Below are 18115 nucleotides of genomic sequence, written 5' to 3' on the forward strand. Positions count from 1 at the left end.
GGCTCAATGGTGATCCTTTTTCATGCTGAACAAAAGCTGTTCTCCTAGGTTGTCTCTTCATCTTTGGAGGATCTCCTCCCGCTTCACTCCCTTTCCCTCACCTTCACACACAACCCCCTACCCGAAGGATTGTCTTAGTCAACTGCTTATCCTTTGGCAGAACCTCTTAATTTCTCAGGCACGAAGGTAAGTGGGCAAGATATAATTGATGCAAGAGTCTGAGGGTGATTTTCTGAATAGGCCACAATTACCAAAGTCATGGTCTTCCCAGACGGCACTAGGGGTAGAGAATCCATTTGCCAGTGCAGGAGAGGCCAGAGACAGTTTCGATCCCTGGGCCAGGAAGATCCCCTGGAGAAGGAAATAGCAACCCACTTCTGTATTCTTGCCCAGAAAATTCCATGGACAGAAGAACCTGGCGGGCTCCAGTCCGTGGGGTTGCAAAGAGTCAGACACGACTGAGCGCACACACCACAGCAAAATGATACCCTCTGTGTTCAAGTTTTTATTGAAACATAGTTGATTTATAATGTAATATTAGTTTTGGGTATACAGCACAATGATTCAGTGTTTTTATAGATGATACTCCATTTAACGTTATTGTAAAATATTGGGGGTGGGGTGGGAGGGAGGCTTAAGAGGGAGGGGAAATATATACACATACAGCTGATTCATTTTGCTGCATAGCTGAAACATTGTAAAGCAATTAGACTCCCATAAAGTAAATAAATAAATGTACTGTGCTCGGTCCCGCATTGCAGGCGGATTCTTTACCATCTGAGCCACCAGGGAAGCCCAAATAAATAAACACATTTTAAAAAAGTTGTTATACAATATTGGTTCTATTCCCTTTGCTGTACATCACATCCTTGTATTTTATTTATTTTGTACATACCAGAGAGACAAGTCTTAATCCCCTTCCACTGTATTACTCCTCTCTTCAAACCTCTTCCCACTGATATCTACTGGTTTGTTGTGTGTATCTGTCTGTTTTGTTATATTCATTCGCTTAATTTTTTTAGATTCTACATATAAGTGAAAATGTACAGTATCTGTCTTTTTCTGTTTGACTTAACTTCACTTAGCATTATACCCTCCAGTGCCATCCATGCTGTTGCAAATGGCAAAATTTCATTCTTTTAAAAACCGTTGCACCGTGAAGGAAACCATCAGCAAAATGAAAAGACAGTGTACTGAGTGGGAAAAGATACTTATAACCATCACCCTATTCAAAGTTTTGAGTCTATCAAGTTGCCTCAGCCTATCGATTCTTACTCTGTTTCATCATTATGTTAATCCATCTATATGCTGTACCCTTTAAGGACTGCAGCTTTATTGTGAGTTGTAATATTTTTATAGCAAGGTATTATCTATTTGCATTTTCCTTTTTTTTTTAAGCTCTTCCTTTCTTCTTTCAAATGAGCTTTAATCATTTTGTCAAGTTCCAAAATATAAATGATTAAGGTTTTAATTGGTGAGCCTTAAAATCATCAAATTAATTTTGGCCTCACATCTTTATAATATATGATCTATTTCTCTTTGTTCATACTTTTGTTAGGGGAACCACACTGACTGAAACCGCCCACCCTGGCCAGGCACCAGAGTAACCATTTGCATGAGTTGTATTATGACAGGAAGTCCTGGTAAGGAACACAGAACTAATAAGCTACCACCAACCGGAAGAGTTCAGGACAGGTCCAAAAGAGACACCACATGTCTGACCACCTCCCAGAATCCTCCTCTCTGGCCTCCATCTTGGCTAAACAAGGCGTGCACCACCAGGAAGGACTCTGAGTCAGAATGCTTGGCTAAGGACAACCTGAAACTAATCCCATCACCAAAAATCCAAGATTGTGAGTTGTGGCAGAGCAGTTCTCCGGGGTTCCCTTACCCTCCTGCTCTCCGCCCAGGTGCCCTTTCCCAATGAAACCTCTTGTTCTGTCAGCACATGTGTCTCCTCAGACAGTTCATTTCCGAGTATTAGACAAGAGTCCAGTTTCAGGCCCTGGAAGGGGTCCCCCTTCCTGCAACACCTTCAGTTGTGTTTCTTAGAAAAGTTTATAAATATCTTCATATAGATTTGAGTGTTTCTTTTCGTTACCTCTAGGGAGTTTTAAATTTTTTATTCCTATATAAAGGTTTTTTTTCATTATATATATATATATATATATATATATATACACACACATATATATATATATATTTACAACAACTTATTGAGCTTTATTTTATGTCAAAAATTTTACCCATCCAAGTGTATAATTCAATGATTGTTAGTAACTTTATCAAGTAGTGTAAACATCACCATAAATCAATTGCAGCATTTTTATGCTCCTCAATAAGATCCCTCATGGCCATTTATAGTTAATCCTCATTCCCACCCACAGTCCTGCACAGTCACTAATCTATTTCTGTCTCTATAAATTTGCCTATTTTGTACATTTCTTATAAATGGAATCTTACAGCATGTGGTCTCTTGTGTCTGGCTTGTTTCATTTTATGTGATGTTTGGGGGTTTTTCCTTATAAAATATATGTCAGTAATTTGTTACTTATTATCTCTGAACAATAATCCATTTTACAGATAATGACATATTTTGCTTATCCAGTTATCTTAGGTAGTTTTTAGTTTGGGGCCATTACAAACAATGTTTCTGTGAACATTTGCTTGCAAGTCTTTGTGTGGACATATGTTTTCATTTTCTCTTGGGTTAATACCTAGGAGAGGAGTTGTTGGGTGGTATGGCAGTTTTATGTTTAACTTTTTGAGAAATTATTTTCTGAAGTAACTTGATTGTCTTATATCCCCACCAGCAATGTGTAAGGCTTTCCATTTCTCCACATCCTTGACAACATTTATTATTATGTCTTATTTATTATAGCCATTCTAGTGGATGTGAAGTAGGATCTCATTTGAGTTTTAGTTTGTATTTCTGTAATAATGATATTGAGCATATTTTCATGTGCTCATTGGTCATTTGTATATATTCTTTGGCATAATTTCTGTTCATATCTTTTGTCTATTGTTTGATTGAGCTGTTTGTACTCTTAACTGAGTTCTCAGACTTCTTTGTATATTCTGGGTATATTGCATATGTGTTTGCAAGTATTTTATCCCAGCCTGTTGCTTATCTTTTCATTTTCTTCATGGCATCTTTTGAAGTGCAAATGTTGTTAATTCTGATGAATGAAATTAAGCAAAGATGTCTTAGTTACACCAAAAGTATAGTCCATAAAAGAAAAACCTGACAAACAGAATCTCATCAAAATTCAGTTGTGTATAGGAAAAAGTTGGTCTTTGTAAATTTATCTCCTATTCTGCCCATCTACTGCCTTGCAGTAAAAATTCTTTAAAACATTCCATCAAGGACCTCAGTCCTGCAATTGGTAAAGCTTAATTCGGCCAAGAATTCAAATGAGACTGGAAGCAGGTCTTCCCCAAGAGGGTCTAGATAAGAGTCCAGTCAACTGGTTCCTTGATTTTTGACCCTGTGAGACCATCAGTAGAGGTGCCACCTGGATTCCTATGTATAGAAATGAGATTATAAATGGGTGGGTTTTTTTTTAAAGCCTCTGTGTGTGTATGTGTGTGTGTGTAGCAATAGGAAATGAATAAAATCAACTATGATTTCACCAACTCTAAGATTAGCTAAACCACATGGCTAGAATAGCCTCAAGTCTATTCATAGCTGAAATCAAGATACAGCACCTTTGATATTTTCTTAAATCTGCCATTTGAATGACTGTATCAAAAAAAAAAAAAAAAAAAGAAAAGGGAAAGCTACATTTCCTGTATTTATTATCTTAACAGATAATACCTTGAAAGTGGATCAGCTTTCTACTTTCCAAGGCATTGTCTTATCTCTTGTCTCATCTAGTCCTTACAAGAGCCTGGTGGGTCAGATAAAAACAAAACCAGTAGACCAAAGAAAGTAAACAATTAGCTCAATACTAGGAAGGCCTTTCAAACAACTAGAACCAACCCAGGGTGGAAGGGGCCAGCTTCGGAAATAATAAACCATGTCTTGCTGGAAGACAAGGCTGCATGATAGTATTTGAAGGGTTTAATGGAAGACAGGGTTTAATGGCATGGTTAAAGAGCCAAGACTCTGAGATCTCTTCTAACATTAAAAATCTGTCTTCCAGATAAGCAATCAAATTAAATTAATGCATATTCATGTTGGGGTTAGTCAGTGATTCCTTGCCATTTTCATAATTGCAGTTGTTTTATTTTTGTTTATTTTAAAGTTTTTTTTTTCAAATGTGGACCATTTTTAAAGTCTTTATTGAATTTCTTACAATATCACTTCCAGTTTTTTATGTTTTGGTGTTTTGGCCACGAAACATGTAGGATCTCAACTCTGACCAGGGAGCAAACTCATGCCCTCTTGCTTTGAAAGGCAAAGTCTTAATCTACTAGGCCACCAGGGAAGTCTCTTCTGTTGTTTTTGAGAGAGCACATCTATCTAAATTCCTTTGTGCAAAGAAAATCCTGTGTGATAGACCGCCAATGACACATTTTTTCAAAGGCACCAAAGTTTATTAACCTGGGCGGATTTCACAAAGGCTTTGTAGTAGAGGCAAGCTTTGAAGTTAGTGTGTCTGACTCCTGAGTCCTTGCCTCGAACCACAACAGCATGATCTGCCCTCTCAGTAGGAAACAGGAGCAGATTGAAGCAGCGACTTAGACATTTAAAGAGATGGACAGTCTAACAAGACCGCAGACAGAATCTTGGAGGAGGAGTGTGTGTCCCGAAGAATAGGACATCCTGCTGGCTCAGTGGCCCAACCGTAATGCCAGCGCCACTCCCCCGACCCCCGCCCTCCCCAACACACATAGAGGAGAGGAATACTCCTTCCTTTCCTGTGTTTCCTCATGGCCCGAGCTACAGGCCCACTGCACCTGCCTTGGTTACAAGAACTCCTTAGGCAGCCCACCTTCCCTCCCTTAACCTCAGTCTCTTTGCTTTGTGTGTGCCTGCTCACTCATGTCCGACTCTTGTGACCCCACAGACTGCAGCCCACCAGGCTCTTCTGTCCATGGGATTCTCCAGGCAAGAATACTGGAGTGGGTTGTCATTTCCTCCTCTGGGGGAATCTTCCAGACCCAGGGATCAAACCCATGTCTCCTGTGTTTCCTGCATTTGTAGGTGGGTTCTTTACTACTGAGCCGTCTGGGAGACACACAAATCTCAATCTATCCATCTGTGATTTGAGGGGATTGGATTAGTTGATCTCAGAAATTCCTTCCAGCTCCAGAGTTCCTGTTATTATGGGCAATTATATATGTAATTATATTATATATTATATTATATATTGTAATATATTTTTCCTCCCAGTTAGGTTGCCCTCTGAGATTCGAAAACTTCCCCCAGACCCGCCAGTGAGAGGGTTTCCTGGTGTTTGGAAACTTCCTCTATTACGTCTCCCTTCCCGGGACGGGTCTCCATCCCTAGCTCTTTTGTCTCTCTTTTTATCTTTTATATTTTGTCCTACCTCATTTTGAGACGATGGGCTGCTTTTCTGCGCGCCTGATATCTTCTGCTAGCTGTCAGAAGTTGTTTTGTGAAGTTTGGTCAGCGTTCAAATGTTCTTTTGATGAATTTGTAGGGGAGAAAGTGGTCTCCCCATCCTATTCCTCCGCCATCTTAGCTTCTCCCCTATATATTGTAATATATATTATATTATGTTGCCATAATATATATGAGCAATTGCCTATATATATATATATATATATACATGCACACACACACAAACGTATGTATGTATGTATTTTGGCATTTCCCCCCAAGTGCTTCTTCTAGAGATACTCAGAAACTCAGTAGATGCTCAAAAAGAGATTGACACCCAGATCTGAGTATTTCTTTGGGGAGATTCTTGAGTTTCCTATGAGAATTCTATTTTTGTGAAACCTTGTTCTTCTGGGCTCTCAGATCCCTTGAGAGATTTGCTGCTGCAGCGAGATGAGGTCTGAGTTGCCCCCCAGCTGAGCAGAAGAGGCCGCCGTGGGACAGTAAAAGGGTGGGAGAGTTGGCTGGGGGCCAGGATTCCCCTGTCAAGGCAGTTGCCTTTCATTCTGGGGGTGCTCAGGGCTACAGCAGGCCCTCAAAGGTCTGGGAGAAGCCGGAGACTGGCAGAGATGGAAGGTCTTGGGGCCAGTGTGGAGGCAGAGCTCAGCCTAAGAGCACAGGTTTGGTTAAGGCTGCACATAGAGCTCTGAAGATGTAGCTATCAGGGCTGGAGAGAAGCATTGCCAAGTGACCACAGTGACTGAGGAAGGTGAGGTGGGACCTGGCTTTTCACCTTAACCCTGACTTGCCTTCCCTGGTGGCTCAGTCAGTAGAGAATCTGCCTGCGGTGCAGGAGACTTGGGTTGGGCCCCTGGGTCAGGAAGATTCCCTGGAGGGGAGAGCATGGCAACCCACTCCAGTATTCTCGCCTGGAGAATCCCATGGACAGAGGAGCCTGGCGGGCCACAGTCCATGGGGTCACAAAGGGTCGGACACGACTCCAAAATAAACACTTTTACTTTCTGTCTCACTTCACCTTCTGGCCCACCTCACAGATCGGCAGCTGTAGGGCTCCCCCGTGACTCAGAGGTAAAAAAATCTGCAGTGCTGAAGACATGAGCTTGAGTCGTGGGTCGGGAAGATCCTCTGGAGAAGGAAACGACAACCTAATTCCTGTATTCTTGCCTGGGGAATCCCATGGACAGAGGAACCTGGAGGGCCACAGTCCATGGGGTCACAAAGGGTTGGACGTGACTTGGTAACTAAGCAACAACAGAACGGCAACATGAGCTTAGTTCACAGGAAACAGTGATGCAGCTGCCTAAACTCAGCTCCCCAGGGTTAAAGTCATCCAGCCCATCCCCTCCTCACCCCATTACACAGGAGAACTCCAGGCGGAATAGCAATTCTGCATATTCTCTCCACCTGGGCAAACTGCTTTCCTGGGTTTCTTTGTCAAGGGCTGAAGTAGCTATGGGAATTTCACACTGAATTAAAGGAGAATTCAGGAACTCCAAATCTTTTCAAAGCAATTTTGGTGGCAGTGGAGGTGCAGTCACCATCTGGTGATAAAAGTGTTAAGTCAGAGATTCCAGTCAACTCTAGCATCAGGTTCAGAACCAAAGAATTCATTTCGGAGACACCCCCTTCCTCAGACGGCCCCTCCCCATCTAAACTGCAGGTTGAGAGCTTCTGTATTGATTTTCAGGTATTAAAAAAGCCAGTGCCACAGTTTTAAAAGCTTTGTTGAGATGCAATTTACATGTCTTTAAGTTCACCCATTACAAGTGTACAAATCAATAATTTCTAGTAAATTCTTCGATGTGTGCAGCCGTGATCACAATTTAGCTTTAGAATATTGCTGTCGTCCTGTTTGCAGTCAGACCTCACTCCCATCACCCTTCCTAGGCAGCCACTGATGTGCTATCTCTGTGTCTTCCAGACATTTCACAAATGGAATAGTATGGGATCTTTTGCGTCTGACTTCCTTCATTTTAATGTTCTTAAGGCTCATCCATGTTGTATGTGTCAGTACTTAATTCCACTACTTTGTTACATAGCATTCCATTGCATAGATACTGATGTGCTATCTCTGTGTCTTCCAGACATTTCACAAATGGAATAGTATGGGATCTTTTGCGTCTGACTTCCTTCATTTTAATGTTCTTAAGGTTCATCCATGTTGTATGTGTCAGTACTTAATTCCACTACTTTGTTAAATAGCATTCCATTGCATAGATACATTGCATTTTGTTTGTTCATTCATGGTTGATGGACACCTGAGTTGTTTCCAGTTTCTTATTATAAATATTGCTGCTTTGAACATTCCTGCATAAGTCTTTGCAGGATCTTTTAGTTTGGGCATTTGAACTCTTAGTTGCAGCATGTGGGATCTAGTTCCCTGACCAGGGATGGAACTCGGGCGCCCTGCTTTGGGAGCACGGAGTCTTAGCCACTGGACCACCAGGGAAGTCCCTTGTCATTAACTCTTGAGTCAGCTTTTTGAGGTTCAGGGGGAGACCTAGGAGACTAAAGCAAAAGTCATTTATCTTAAAGGACAGGGACACGGGGACTTGTATGCACATGGTAGAAGGGACAAAGGATTGTTCGGGATCCCTTTAATAAAGCATGAAGTCCATTCATGAGGACTCCACCTTCCTGACCTAGTCATCTCCCGAAAACCCTGCCTCCCAATACCACAATCTTTGGGGGGTTAAGACTTCAACATATGGATTTAGCAGAGACACTAACATTCAGACCATAGCGCTGAGCAAGTGAGAATACCTCTTCACAAATGAACTTAAAGAGTACTTGGGCTGGGGAGGTGGGGAGGACAGTGAGAAGTGAGCTAGAGAAATAAGCGAGGGCAAGATCAAGACAGTCAGGAAGGTGCCTTTTAGAAACCTCTTCCCGCAGCACAGAGGGGAACAGACTGGTGGGACCTGGGCTTTCCTTTCCAGAAGCTGTGTCGAGCCTCTTGTGGCCTTGAACCTCAGCCCTGCCTCACTGGGCCCCAACCTTCTCCGCCTTCCTGTGTGTGGCAGGTGTTACGTCACCCTCACCCAGTCTCTGCACCTGACCATGAGCGGGGCTCCGGCAGGGCCTGCGGGCACAGGCAAGACAGAAACCACCAAGGACCTGGGCCGAGCGCTGGGCGTCATGGTCTACGTGTTCAACTGCTCCGAGCAGATGGATTACAAGGTACAGGCCCAGCCTCGCGGGGGCCCAAACCATCGATCAGCGTTATCCATGCCACTCTGGCCAAGCTCAGAGACCCAGACCAGGAGGTCTCTGCTTCTTCACAGGAGACATGGGGATCCTTGGCCCTGGGAGCTGATTGGCCTCCTGTTAAACCTCACCACCATGGAATCCACTTCCACTAGTGAGCTTTGCAGCAGCCACAGATGGGTGACTTCCCCTCTGGGACCTTCCTTCCATCATTTGTAAAATGAGGAAGCTGAACATATCTCCAAAGGGCTAAATTCACTCCTTGACCCAGAGCCACAGAAAGGCTGATAAGTGGTTGATATTGAAGTCTTCATATAAAAGCCATAGATGTGCTCTTCTGTAAAAGTGGGCATTTTTCTAGAATTTCCACAAGGGCACAATACTCTGCAAAGGCAGATTTGGCTTCTCAAGACAGACTAGAGTAACCTCGATTCTTTTTTTTTTTTTTTTTTTTTAAATTTTTGGCTGTGCTGGGTCTCAGTTGCAGCACATGGGCTTTTCTTCCTGCTGTTGCACGCAGCATGCGGGATCTCAGTTCCCTGACTAGAGATGGAACTCCTGTCCCCTGCATTGGAAAACGGAATCTTAACCCGTGGACCACCAGGGAAGCCACAGTAACCTCTGTTCCTAGCAAGAGATACATAAAAGGCAAGTGTAAGGCTAATATTCTTCATTCAGGCACTCGTCATTTTTACATTATTTTAATAACAAATATATTCCAGGTGCTGTGTCGTAAAGAAAGGCAAGGGAAACTAGACACCCATTAGGTCACCTCTTAGCAACATTCTGCTCACAGTTAGACCTTATATAGATTCTTAGTTATAAAAGCATAATAATTATCTCACTGTCTCATTTTTAGTTTTTTTATTGTATATATTTTTGTAGACTGCCATAAGTCCCTTTTGAAAATAGGATGGCATGTAAATAAATTTAGGGTGGAAAAAGAAAACAATTACATTAAATAGATCAAATATTTATAGGTATAAATGATATATTGATTGCAAAATAAATTTAATTTAAAAATAGTTTTAGAGATTGCAAGATAGCACTTGCAGTTACCCCATACAGAACTCTTGAAATGAGATTGATCTGCTGCAACTTTAATCATTTCTCTTGTATATAAAATTTTGCTGCACAGAGTTGCAGAATCCTATAGCACCATGTTTTCTCATAGAAAACAGACAAAATGAGGATTCAGGCCTAAAATAGCTGTGCTCCCATAGTCTCCACACTAAATTTTAATATGGTTGCCTTTATTTATGAATGCATAAAGATAATGTTTCTCTTTAAGCCAGGCTGGAAGAAGAAATATTTTTCCCCCTCTAAAGAAACAAGCTAAGCTTTAAGATTAAAGTTTCTAGATGCTTCTAGAGTTAAGTAATGGCAGCATTTCTGAGATAAGTATATTCTCCCAAGAGGAACATTATGGAGGACATACACATTTAGATGTGGAAGACCTGAGATATTGACTGAAGAAGAAAAGGCAGATTTCTTAAAATCACACCTAACATGGGAAATAGGAAGAGATGAGTTGACCCCATGACCAGAGGTCACTGCAGTCATTTCACTCAATCCTTTCAAAACTTGATTAGTGAGCCCTGACCCCACCAATTCCTCTAAGAGTACAGGATCAGAGGATGAGTCTACCCTCAATTTGTTTGAACTGTGTGAAAGTTCAGCCATGTGTATCTAGTCCAGACACAGATCAGAGTAAGAACAGTAAGTATAGCTGTAGTGGGACACAGCAAAGGTAAGGTGACCGCTTCCTGGACCCCAGACATCCTTTGTAACTAAACAGCCTCACTAAGCACTGTCAAGCCTCCTCTTCCCATTCTTGTTCAGCTATTCAGATAGAGGAATGGAGGGGTAGGCAGATGGATGAATGGAGATGGATAGATAGATGATTGATTGATATATAAATAGCTAAATGAGTGATAGAGAGATTGGTGCTTCCCAGTTGGCACTAGTGGTAAAGAAGCCGCCTGCCAATGCAGAGATGTAAGAGACGTGGGTTCCATCCCTGGGTGGGGAAGATCCCTGGAGGAGGGCATGGCAACACACTCTAGTATCCTTGCCTGGAGAATCCCATGGACAGAGAAGCCTGGCAGGCTACAGTCCATGGGGCCGCAAAGAGTCGGACATGACTGAAGCGACTTAGCATGCATGCGGAGAGATAGATAGATTAGATATATGCAATAGTTGTTGTTGTTGTTCAGTGGCTAAGTCATATCCAACACTTTGTGACCCCATGGACTGCAGCACGCCAGGCTTCCCTGTCCTTCACCATCTCCTGGAGTTTGCTCAAACTCATGTCAATTAAGTCGACAATGCCATCCAACCATCTCTTCCTCTGTTGTCCCCTTCTCCTCTTGCCTTCAATCTTTGCAGCATCAGAGTCTTTCCCAATGAGTTGGCTCTTCCCATCAGATGGCCAAAGTATTGGAGCTTCAGCTTCAGCATCAGTCCTCCCAATAAATATTCAGGATTGATTTCCTTTAGGATTGACCAGTTGCTAACCAGTGGTCTTTAGGGAACCAGGAGTTCTATAATAAAGGGGATAGAAAATTATCAATACTTCCACATGTAATGGTAAGCCTAGCATGGATGGTAATTTAATCTCTGTACATCTCTCTGCAGTCTTGCGGCAACATCTACAAGGGCCTTGCTCAGACTGGTGCCTGGGGCTGTTTTGATGAGTTCAATCGGATCTCTGTGGAGGTCTTGTCCGTGGTGGCGGTGCAGGTATGGGGGGCAAAAGTTGATGGGAGCGTGTGGTCTTCATGACAAGCACTGAGGACTTCTGCATCTTCTTGTTTTCACCCTCTCCTCACCCTTCCCCTGTTGCATTTTCTCCATCTGCTTAAAACAGGCCTGGGAGCAGGACAGGGTATCTACAGGCCTCTACCAAAGGGAATCCGTATGCTGGCATGAGTCTCCATTTCCTCCTCTGTAAGATGGGAAGAACGAACATCCATGCACCTGTTTCTTGGGGATGAGGAAAGGCTCAACAAGAGGGCAGAGTCCAGCTCCTTAGAAAAGGCACAGAACTGCTCTCATGAATACTCACATCTGTGGTGTCCCGATGCAGCAGCTGGTACTAGAGGTTACCAACAGGCTGTCTCCATGTGCCCCTGCAAGGAGCCAGGGGATGAAAGGGAAGCAGTGAGAGACAGACAGACCAAAGTCAGCAGACAGTTCGTCTTGGGCTCCAGAGATTGTATGACCAAGTTCCACATACAGTTGGGATTGTAAAAGAAGCAGGTTCTTGTAGAGTTAGCCAGACAAGGCGGGGGAGAAGTGGTTATGTGTGTCGGCTCTGAAACCACACTGCCAATGTTCACTTCTGGTCCTGCCACTTATTAGCCATGTGCCCTTGGGCAAGTCCATATCTCAAATTCCACATCTGTAAAGGGGGTTAATAATAGTACCTACTTGATCTGGTTGTAATAATTATTGAATGAGTTAACTTACAGCCCTACACATAGTAGGCACACAATAAATGTCAGTCTCTGTTGTGATGGTGATGATGGTGGTGATGATGATACTGATGGTGATAATGGTGGTTGTGGTCATGGTGATGATGGTGGTGATGGCGATGATGGTGATAGTGATGGTGATAATGGTGGTTCTGGTCGTGGTGATGATGATGGTGATAGTGGTGGTGATGATGATGGTGATAGTGGTGGTGATGGTGATGGTGGTGATGGTGGTGGTGGTGATGGTGATGGTGGTGATGGTGGTGGTGATGATGGTGATGGTGGTGGTGATAATGGTGGTTGTGGTCATGGTGATGATGATGGTGTTAGTGGTAGTGATGGTGATGATGGTGATGGTGGTGGTGATGATGGTGATGGTGGTGGTGGTGATGGCGATGATAATAAGGGTGATGATGGATGATGATGATGGTAGTTGTGGTGATGGTGATGATGATGATAATGGTGATAATGGTGGTGGTGGTGGTGGTGGAATGTTGGGTGGGTGATGATGATTACTATCATTATTACTTGCACCCTGAAGGAAATGGGTTGAAGAAAAGTAGAAGGTTGGAGCACACAGGACAGGAAAGAAGGGTCTCCTCTATACCCTTCACTCCTTCTCAGCTGGCCCAGGTTTAGGCTGTCTTAGCAAACTTAGCATCCTAACTGATAAGGCAGTGCCCAGCAGCCACTGTCCCCGGTGTATAACAGACAGACACTGAATTTGCCTAATTTTGAAACAGCCCAACACAAGGGCAGTAATGAGGTCTCCAAGATCAGTTTTCTTTTGCTTCTGGAGTTAAATGAAATCAATTCAACCTGGAATTCCCTGATGCTTTCACGTTCTCATCCAGGAATATATCTGGGGACACATTCTCAAGAAAGTGGTCTGACAACCACCTGGGCAAAACCTGAGCTACTACTGTTTAAAATCATAGACCCCAGAGGAGAAAATTGCACTGTGTTCACGCTGCAATCCAGGATGGCATGTTGGTGCAGAAACTGCAGCAGCTGACAGTTCCCCCGCCCTCCCGTCTCCTCCCTGTCTCTGCTCCTCTCCGCTCCTCCCATGTCCACGTCCCTCTTCCCAGTAACCTCTACAAAAGCAAGCATGCCTCAGTGTCCTCGTAGGTGGAAATTTTCATTTCTCTGTCAGATTGGTTAAGCAGAATTACATATCCAACTGGGAAAGGTAAAGCAATTCCAAGAACAATTACTCTGTTATTTTTTAAGCATAGAAGATACTACTTTCCTTTTTTTCTGGAATTTTGCCACTACTGTTGCAACCAGCTCCCTAGGCTTTGGGTTATATGGGCCAGTCACTCCCTGCGCCTCCAGCCTGGGTCTCCCTCCATGCTCCCTGGTCAGGTGTCCCTGATACTTCCTCCCTTCCATAGATTCAAGCCCTGACTGTGTGTTGGGCTGTGGCTGGAAGCGGTTAGACACAGCAGAGCAGCTAGCAGGGGCTCTAGAATCCAGCACAGCAGTGTTTCAAAAATTCACACGCTGAACAAATAAATGCTAGTGTCTCAGAGCTAGGGAGCTCCCATGTAACACCATTTATAGAGGAGCCTAAGGTCTAAAGTAAAAACACAGAAACATTTTAAAAAATGTAAAATGTGATGAGTGGGTTGCACTTCCCAGAGAAAGCAGACTTCAATCTGCCCCTGCAGAGAGAAGCATGGAGTGAGCCAGGCAGGGTTTTTTATTTTGATTCTTTAATTTTGTATTGGGGTATAGCTGGTTCACATTGTTGTAATAGTTTCACCCCACATTCCTCGTTGGGTGATGAGGGCGGTGAGGGGCCCCAGGGCAGAGTGGCGCTGTGAGCGCCATGGGAACCAGCAGAGTCTGGGCTGTTGGGCCAGCCTGCCGGGCTCTGGAGGCCACCTTGGCCAGGACGCATGGACATTCTGTGCACGGAGAAGTTGTTTCAGTCTCAAGCTAATTACTGCAAGCTCAGCAATTCTGTCATTAGAGCTTCACTTGGGAAGGAAGCTGAATCCCAGTTGTGGAACCGCTGGGCGTTCTGGCAGAAACCGCCCTTCTGGACACTGAGCGCCTCGCCCGTGGTGGACGGTCCACTGCCTCCAGCCCCTCTTCCTGTCTCTGTCTCCGCCTGTCTGTGTGTCTGTCTCTCTGGTCCAGCTGTCTGTCTCTCTCTCTCTTTCCTAAGTGTTCCACTTCTGATTCCCTCTCCACCTCTCCTCTGTCTCTGTCTCTCTCTTGTTTATGATCCAGCTGTTCCTCTCTCCTTTCTTATACACACTCCAGTTATTTCACTCTCAGCCTCTTTCTCTCTCTCTCTTTCCTTCGTTTATGATCACCTCTGTTCCTCTCCCTCTCCTTCTCCCTCTGGTATATGGCCCAGCTCTCTGTCTCTCTGTTATTTATAGTCCAACTCTTCCCCTCTCCTTCTCTCTTATATACACTTCAGCTGTTTTGCTCTCTATCTCTGTCTCTGTCTCTGTCTCTCTCTCTCTCTCTCTCTCACATATTCAGACACACATCCCTGCAGCCCAATCTCCATGGAACCCTTGATTGTTCTAAACACCTGAGCACAACTGATACAAATGAGGTTCATTCGAAACCTTTCACTGGCCCCGACCTCCCGGTTCTGCAGATGTCCTAGGGCCTGGCTGGACAAGGGAGCCCCTTTTGTCTTCCTGCCTTCTGCTGCTGATCATTTTTGCACACACCTTCCCAAAGCAGCAGGTGTGGAAATAAATAGGTGAATTTCATTTTTGTTTCTGCTTCACTGCTCTAAGAATGATCTAGAATCTACATCTGACCAGGTCAAGCTTCAGCTTGAATCCCCTCCGGCTCCAGATCACATTTAAGAAAAACTCTAATCTCTTTAGAAAGACATGACTAGCCCCTGGCCATCTGGCCCAGCCTCCTTTTGCCACTGTGGCTCTTTCCTCTCCTCACCAGAAACCCCATCCCTGCTGGACTCACCTGTGCTTTCCAGGTCTGTTCTAGAAATGTAGTTGGGGGAGGAGCTGAGAGAGTTAAGACCAGATAAGGACCACACTGCAGTGATGGAGGACAGGTTAACAGTTTCCAGGTCAGCTGCTGTCTTTGAGCATCCTTTTGTGTGTGCTAAACTGCTTGTGGACTTGATTTCACTTACTCCTTAGGGCAAGCCCAGGTCCTGGTGTTCCTTCTTTCTATCTTGTGGTGGCTGAGAGCCCAGGCTCCAGAATCCACAGGCCTGGATTCTGACGCAGACGCCAGCGCTGAGCAGCTGGGGAGGGCTCAGCAAACTGCTCCCCTCTTGGTGCATCCAGTTCCTTACAGAGAAAGGGGATGATGGTAGTAAAGAGCCCCCCTCAAAGGATCCTGGTGGGGATCCCACGACTTAACCTAGAACTGTGCTCAGGACAGCAGTCGGTGCGGGAGGAGGGGACCAGTGCTCAGAGCTGTCCATCTCCAGCCTCTTAGGCACCACGTGATAGGAATGGGCCTGGGGCTAGGGGCGGCCAGATTTCCTTTGGACAGGCACCCAGTGCCCATTAGTAAAGGGTCCAGGGCTCAGGCCTCAGGCCTGTCCTTCAGTGTGACCCTGGGGTCCCAGCCTTAGCCACCAGCCGACCCCTGGAACGCACAGGGGGCATTTTCCCTTGACTTGTTCACCAGGTAAAAAGCATTCAAGATGCAATTCGAGACAAGAAACAGCGCTTCAGTTTCCTTGGAGAGGAGATTAGCTTGAACCCATCCGTGGGCATCTTCGTCACCATGAACCCCGGCTACGCTGGTCGTACAGAGTTGCCCGAGAACCTCAAGGCTCTGTTCAGGTGAGCGTCCACTCTGCTTTGGGCATGCAAGGACCCTAGAGAGAAGCTTCTTTATTCTTTCTGCTGAAAACATATGACATATATGTGAGAAGAAATGTAGAACATATATTAAAAAGTAGATTATGTAAAGCACATTTAATGCCATCAACCATAAAATGATTTTTTTTTTTTTGCCAAATTGTGTTCTGTCCTTTACAGGCATAGAATTTATGCGTTTGTAGTGTATGTTTGTGGTCTACACACAGTTTTGCATTGTTCTTTAATTTCATAGTTTATCATAATCCTATCATAAATAGTTTCTTCTTCTGTTAGATATTCTTAAGAAATCTCATTTCATGACTGTGTTTTATTCTATCAAGTGCGTGGTCCACAATGTAGTTAGCAAGTCCCCTGTAGTTAAACATTAAGACTTTTCTGACATTTAGAATAAATTTATGCATCATGGTAAAATATACATAAGTAGTTTTTTTGTATGCATGATTATTTTCTTTGGCTAGGTTCCCGGAAATGGAATCACTGAGTTAACAGGGAGAAACATTTTTAAGGCTCTCGACACACGTTGCCAAGTTGCTTTCCACAAACAGTAGTGCTGAGTGACACTCCCAGAAGTGATGCATGGTGTTGTTTAGTCTCTCAGTCGTGTCCAGCTCTTTGCAACCCATGGACTGGAGCATGCCACGCTTCTCTGTCCTCCACTGTCTCCTGGAGTTTGCTCAAATCCACGTCCATTGAGTTGGTGATGCCATCCAACCACCTCATCCTCTGCTGTCCTCTTCTCCTTTTGCCTTCAGTCTTTCCCAGCATCAGGGTCTTTTCTAATGAGTTAGTTCTTCCCACCAGGTGACCAAAGTATTGGAATTTCAGCTTCAGCATCAGTCCTCCCAATGAATATTCAGGACTGACTTCCTTTAGGATTGACTGGTTGGATCTCCTTGCAGTTCAAGGGACTCTCAAGAGTGTTTTCCTGCACCACAGTTTGAAAGCGTCAGTTCTTCACTGATCACTCTTCTTTATGGTCCAACTCTCACATACATACGTGACTACCAAAAAACCAGAGCTTTGACCATACAAACCCTTGTCAGCAAAGTAAAGTCTGTCCTGTTTAATATGCCACCTCGGTTTGTCATAGCTTTCCTTATAGAGGAATGCAATTAAAGACACGTAACAACTCTAGGCTCCTATTACATACCTAGTAATTTTAAAATTAAGTAATTGTAGGGACTTCTCTGGACTTCCCAGGTGGCATTAATGGTAAAGAACCCCTACCAATGCAGGAGATGTAAGAAACATGGGTTTGATCCCTGAGTCTGGAAGATCCCCTGGAAGGGGGTTTGACAACCCACTCCAGTGTTCTTGCCTAGAGAATCTCAGGGACAGAGGAGCCTGACTGGCCACAGCGTTGCAGTCAGACACAACTGAAGCGACTAGGCACAGCATAGCGCAGGGGCGTCTCTAGCAGTCCAGTGGTCGAGACTTCGCCTTCTAATGCAGTAGGTGGGGATTCAATCCCTGGTCAAGGAGCTAAGATTCCATGTGCCTCATGGCCAAAAAACCAAAGCATAAAACAGAAGCAATGTTGTAACAAATTCAATGCATACTTTAAAAAAAAGAAAAGAAATACAAGGGAAAGAAATTCTTTAAAAGCTAAGTAACCATAAGATAAAATGTTACTAGAACTAGAAGGAAAAAAATCACAGTAAATTCTTATATACAGATAAAAATTCTGTTCGGTATTCTAGTTCTCATTTTCTGGCAAGGTGCGGTTAACAGGTACTGACTTCAGCTCTTGGCATTAGGCCTTGGCATTTGTATGCAAATAAGTTTAGAATAAGCTCTGAGGCTCTGGACTTGGAGGAGACAAGTTTCAGGATGAGGACTAGAGAGATTAGAGAGACTCGGTTCTTCAACAGTAGCCCCAAATCTGTGATAATTTGGGGCTAATTACTAACCTGTCATCTGCTAATTACTCAGGCTTCACTACTCTGTGCCTTGTGTAAGGCACACTAGACTTAGCTTGCAAGACTTGAGTCGTAGCTCCAACTTTGTCCCCATCTGATCACATCATCCATCACCTTGAGCGGGCAAGTCCACCCCCTTTACCCTTA

At 44.0% G+C, this 18115-nt stretch overlaps 1 protein-coding gene across 6 annotated transcripts in view; it reads left to right on the top strand.

Moving 5' to 3' along the window:
- The window catches only part of DNAH9 (dynein axonemal heavy chain 9), a 281176-nt gene that overhangs the window by 98680 nt on the left and 164381 nt on the right, over positions 1 to 18115 (top strand). For all 6 annotated transcript variants that reach the window (XM_070479111.1, XM_070479112.1, XM_070479113.1 and 3 more), the window contains 3 exons: positions 8554 to 8710; positions 11375 to 11479; positions 15853 to 16010. In XM_070479111.1, coding sequence (XP_070335212.1) covers positions 8554 to 8710; positions 11375 to 11479; positions 15853 to 16010 — 420 coding nt within the window. The remainder of the gene's footprint in view (positions 1 to 8553; positions 8711 to 11374; positions 11480 to 15852; positions 16011 to 18115) is intronic.

The sequence above is a fragment of the Odocoileus virginianus genome, chromosome 17 (genome assembly GCF_023699985.2).
Source record: "Odocoileus virginianus isolate 20LAN1187 ecotype Illinois chromosome 17, Ovbor_1.2, whole genome shotgun sequence".
Classification (NCBI taxonomy): Eukaryota; Metazoa; Chordata; class Mammalia; order Artiodactyla; family Cervidae; genus Odocoileus; species Odocoileus virginianus.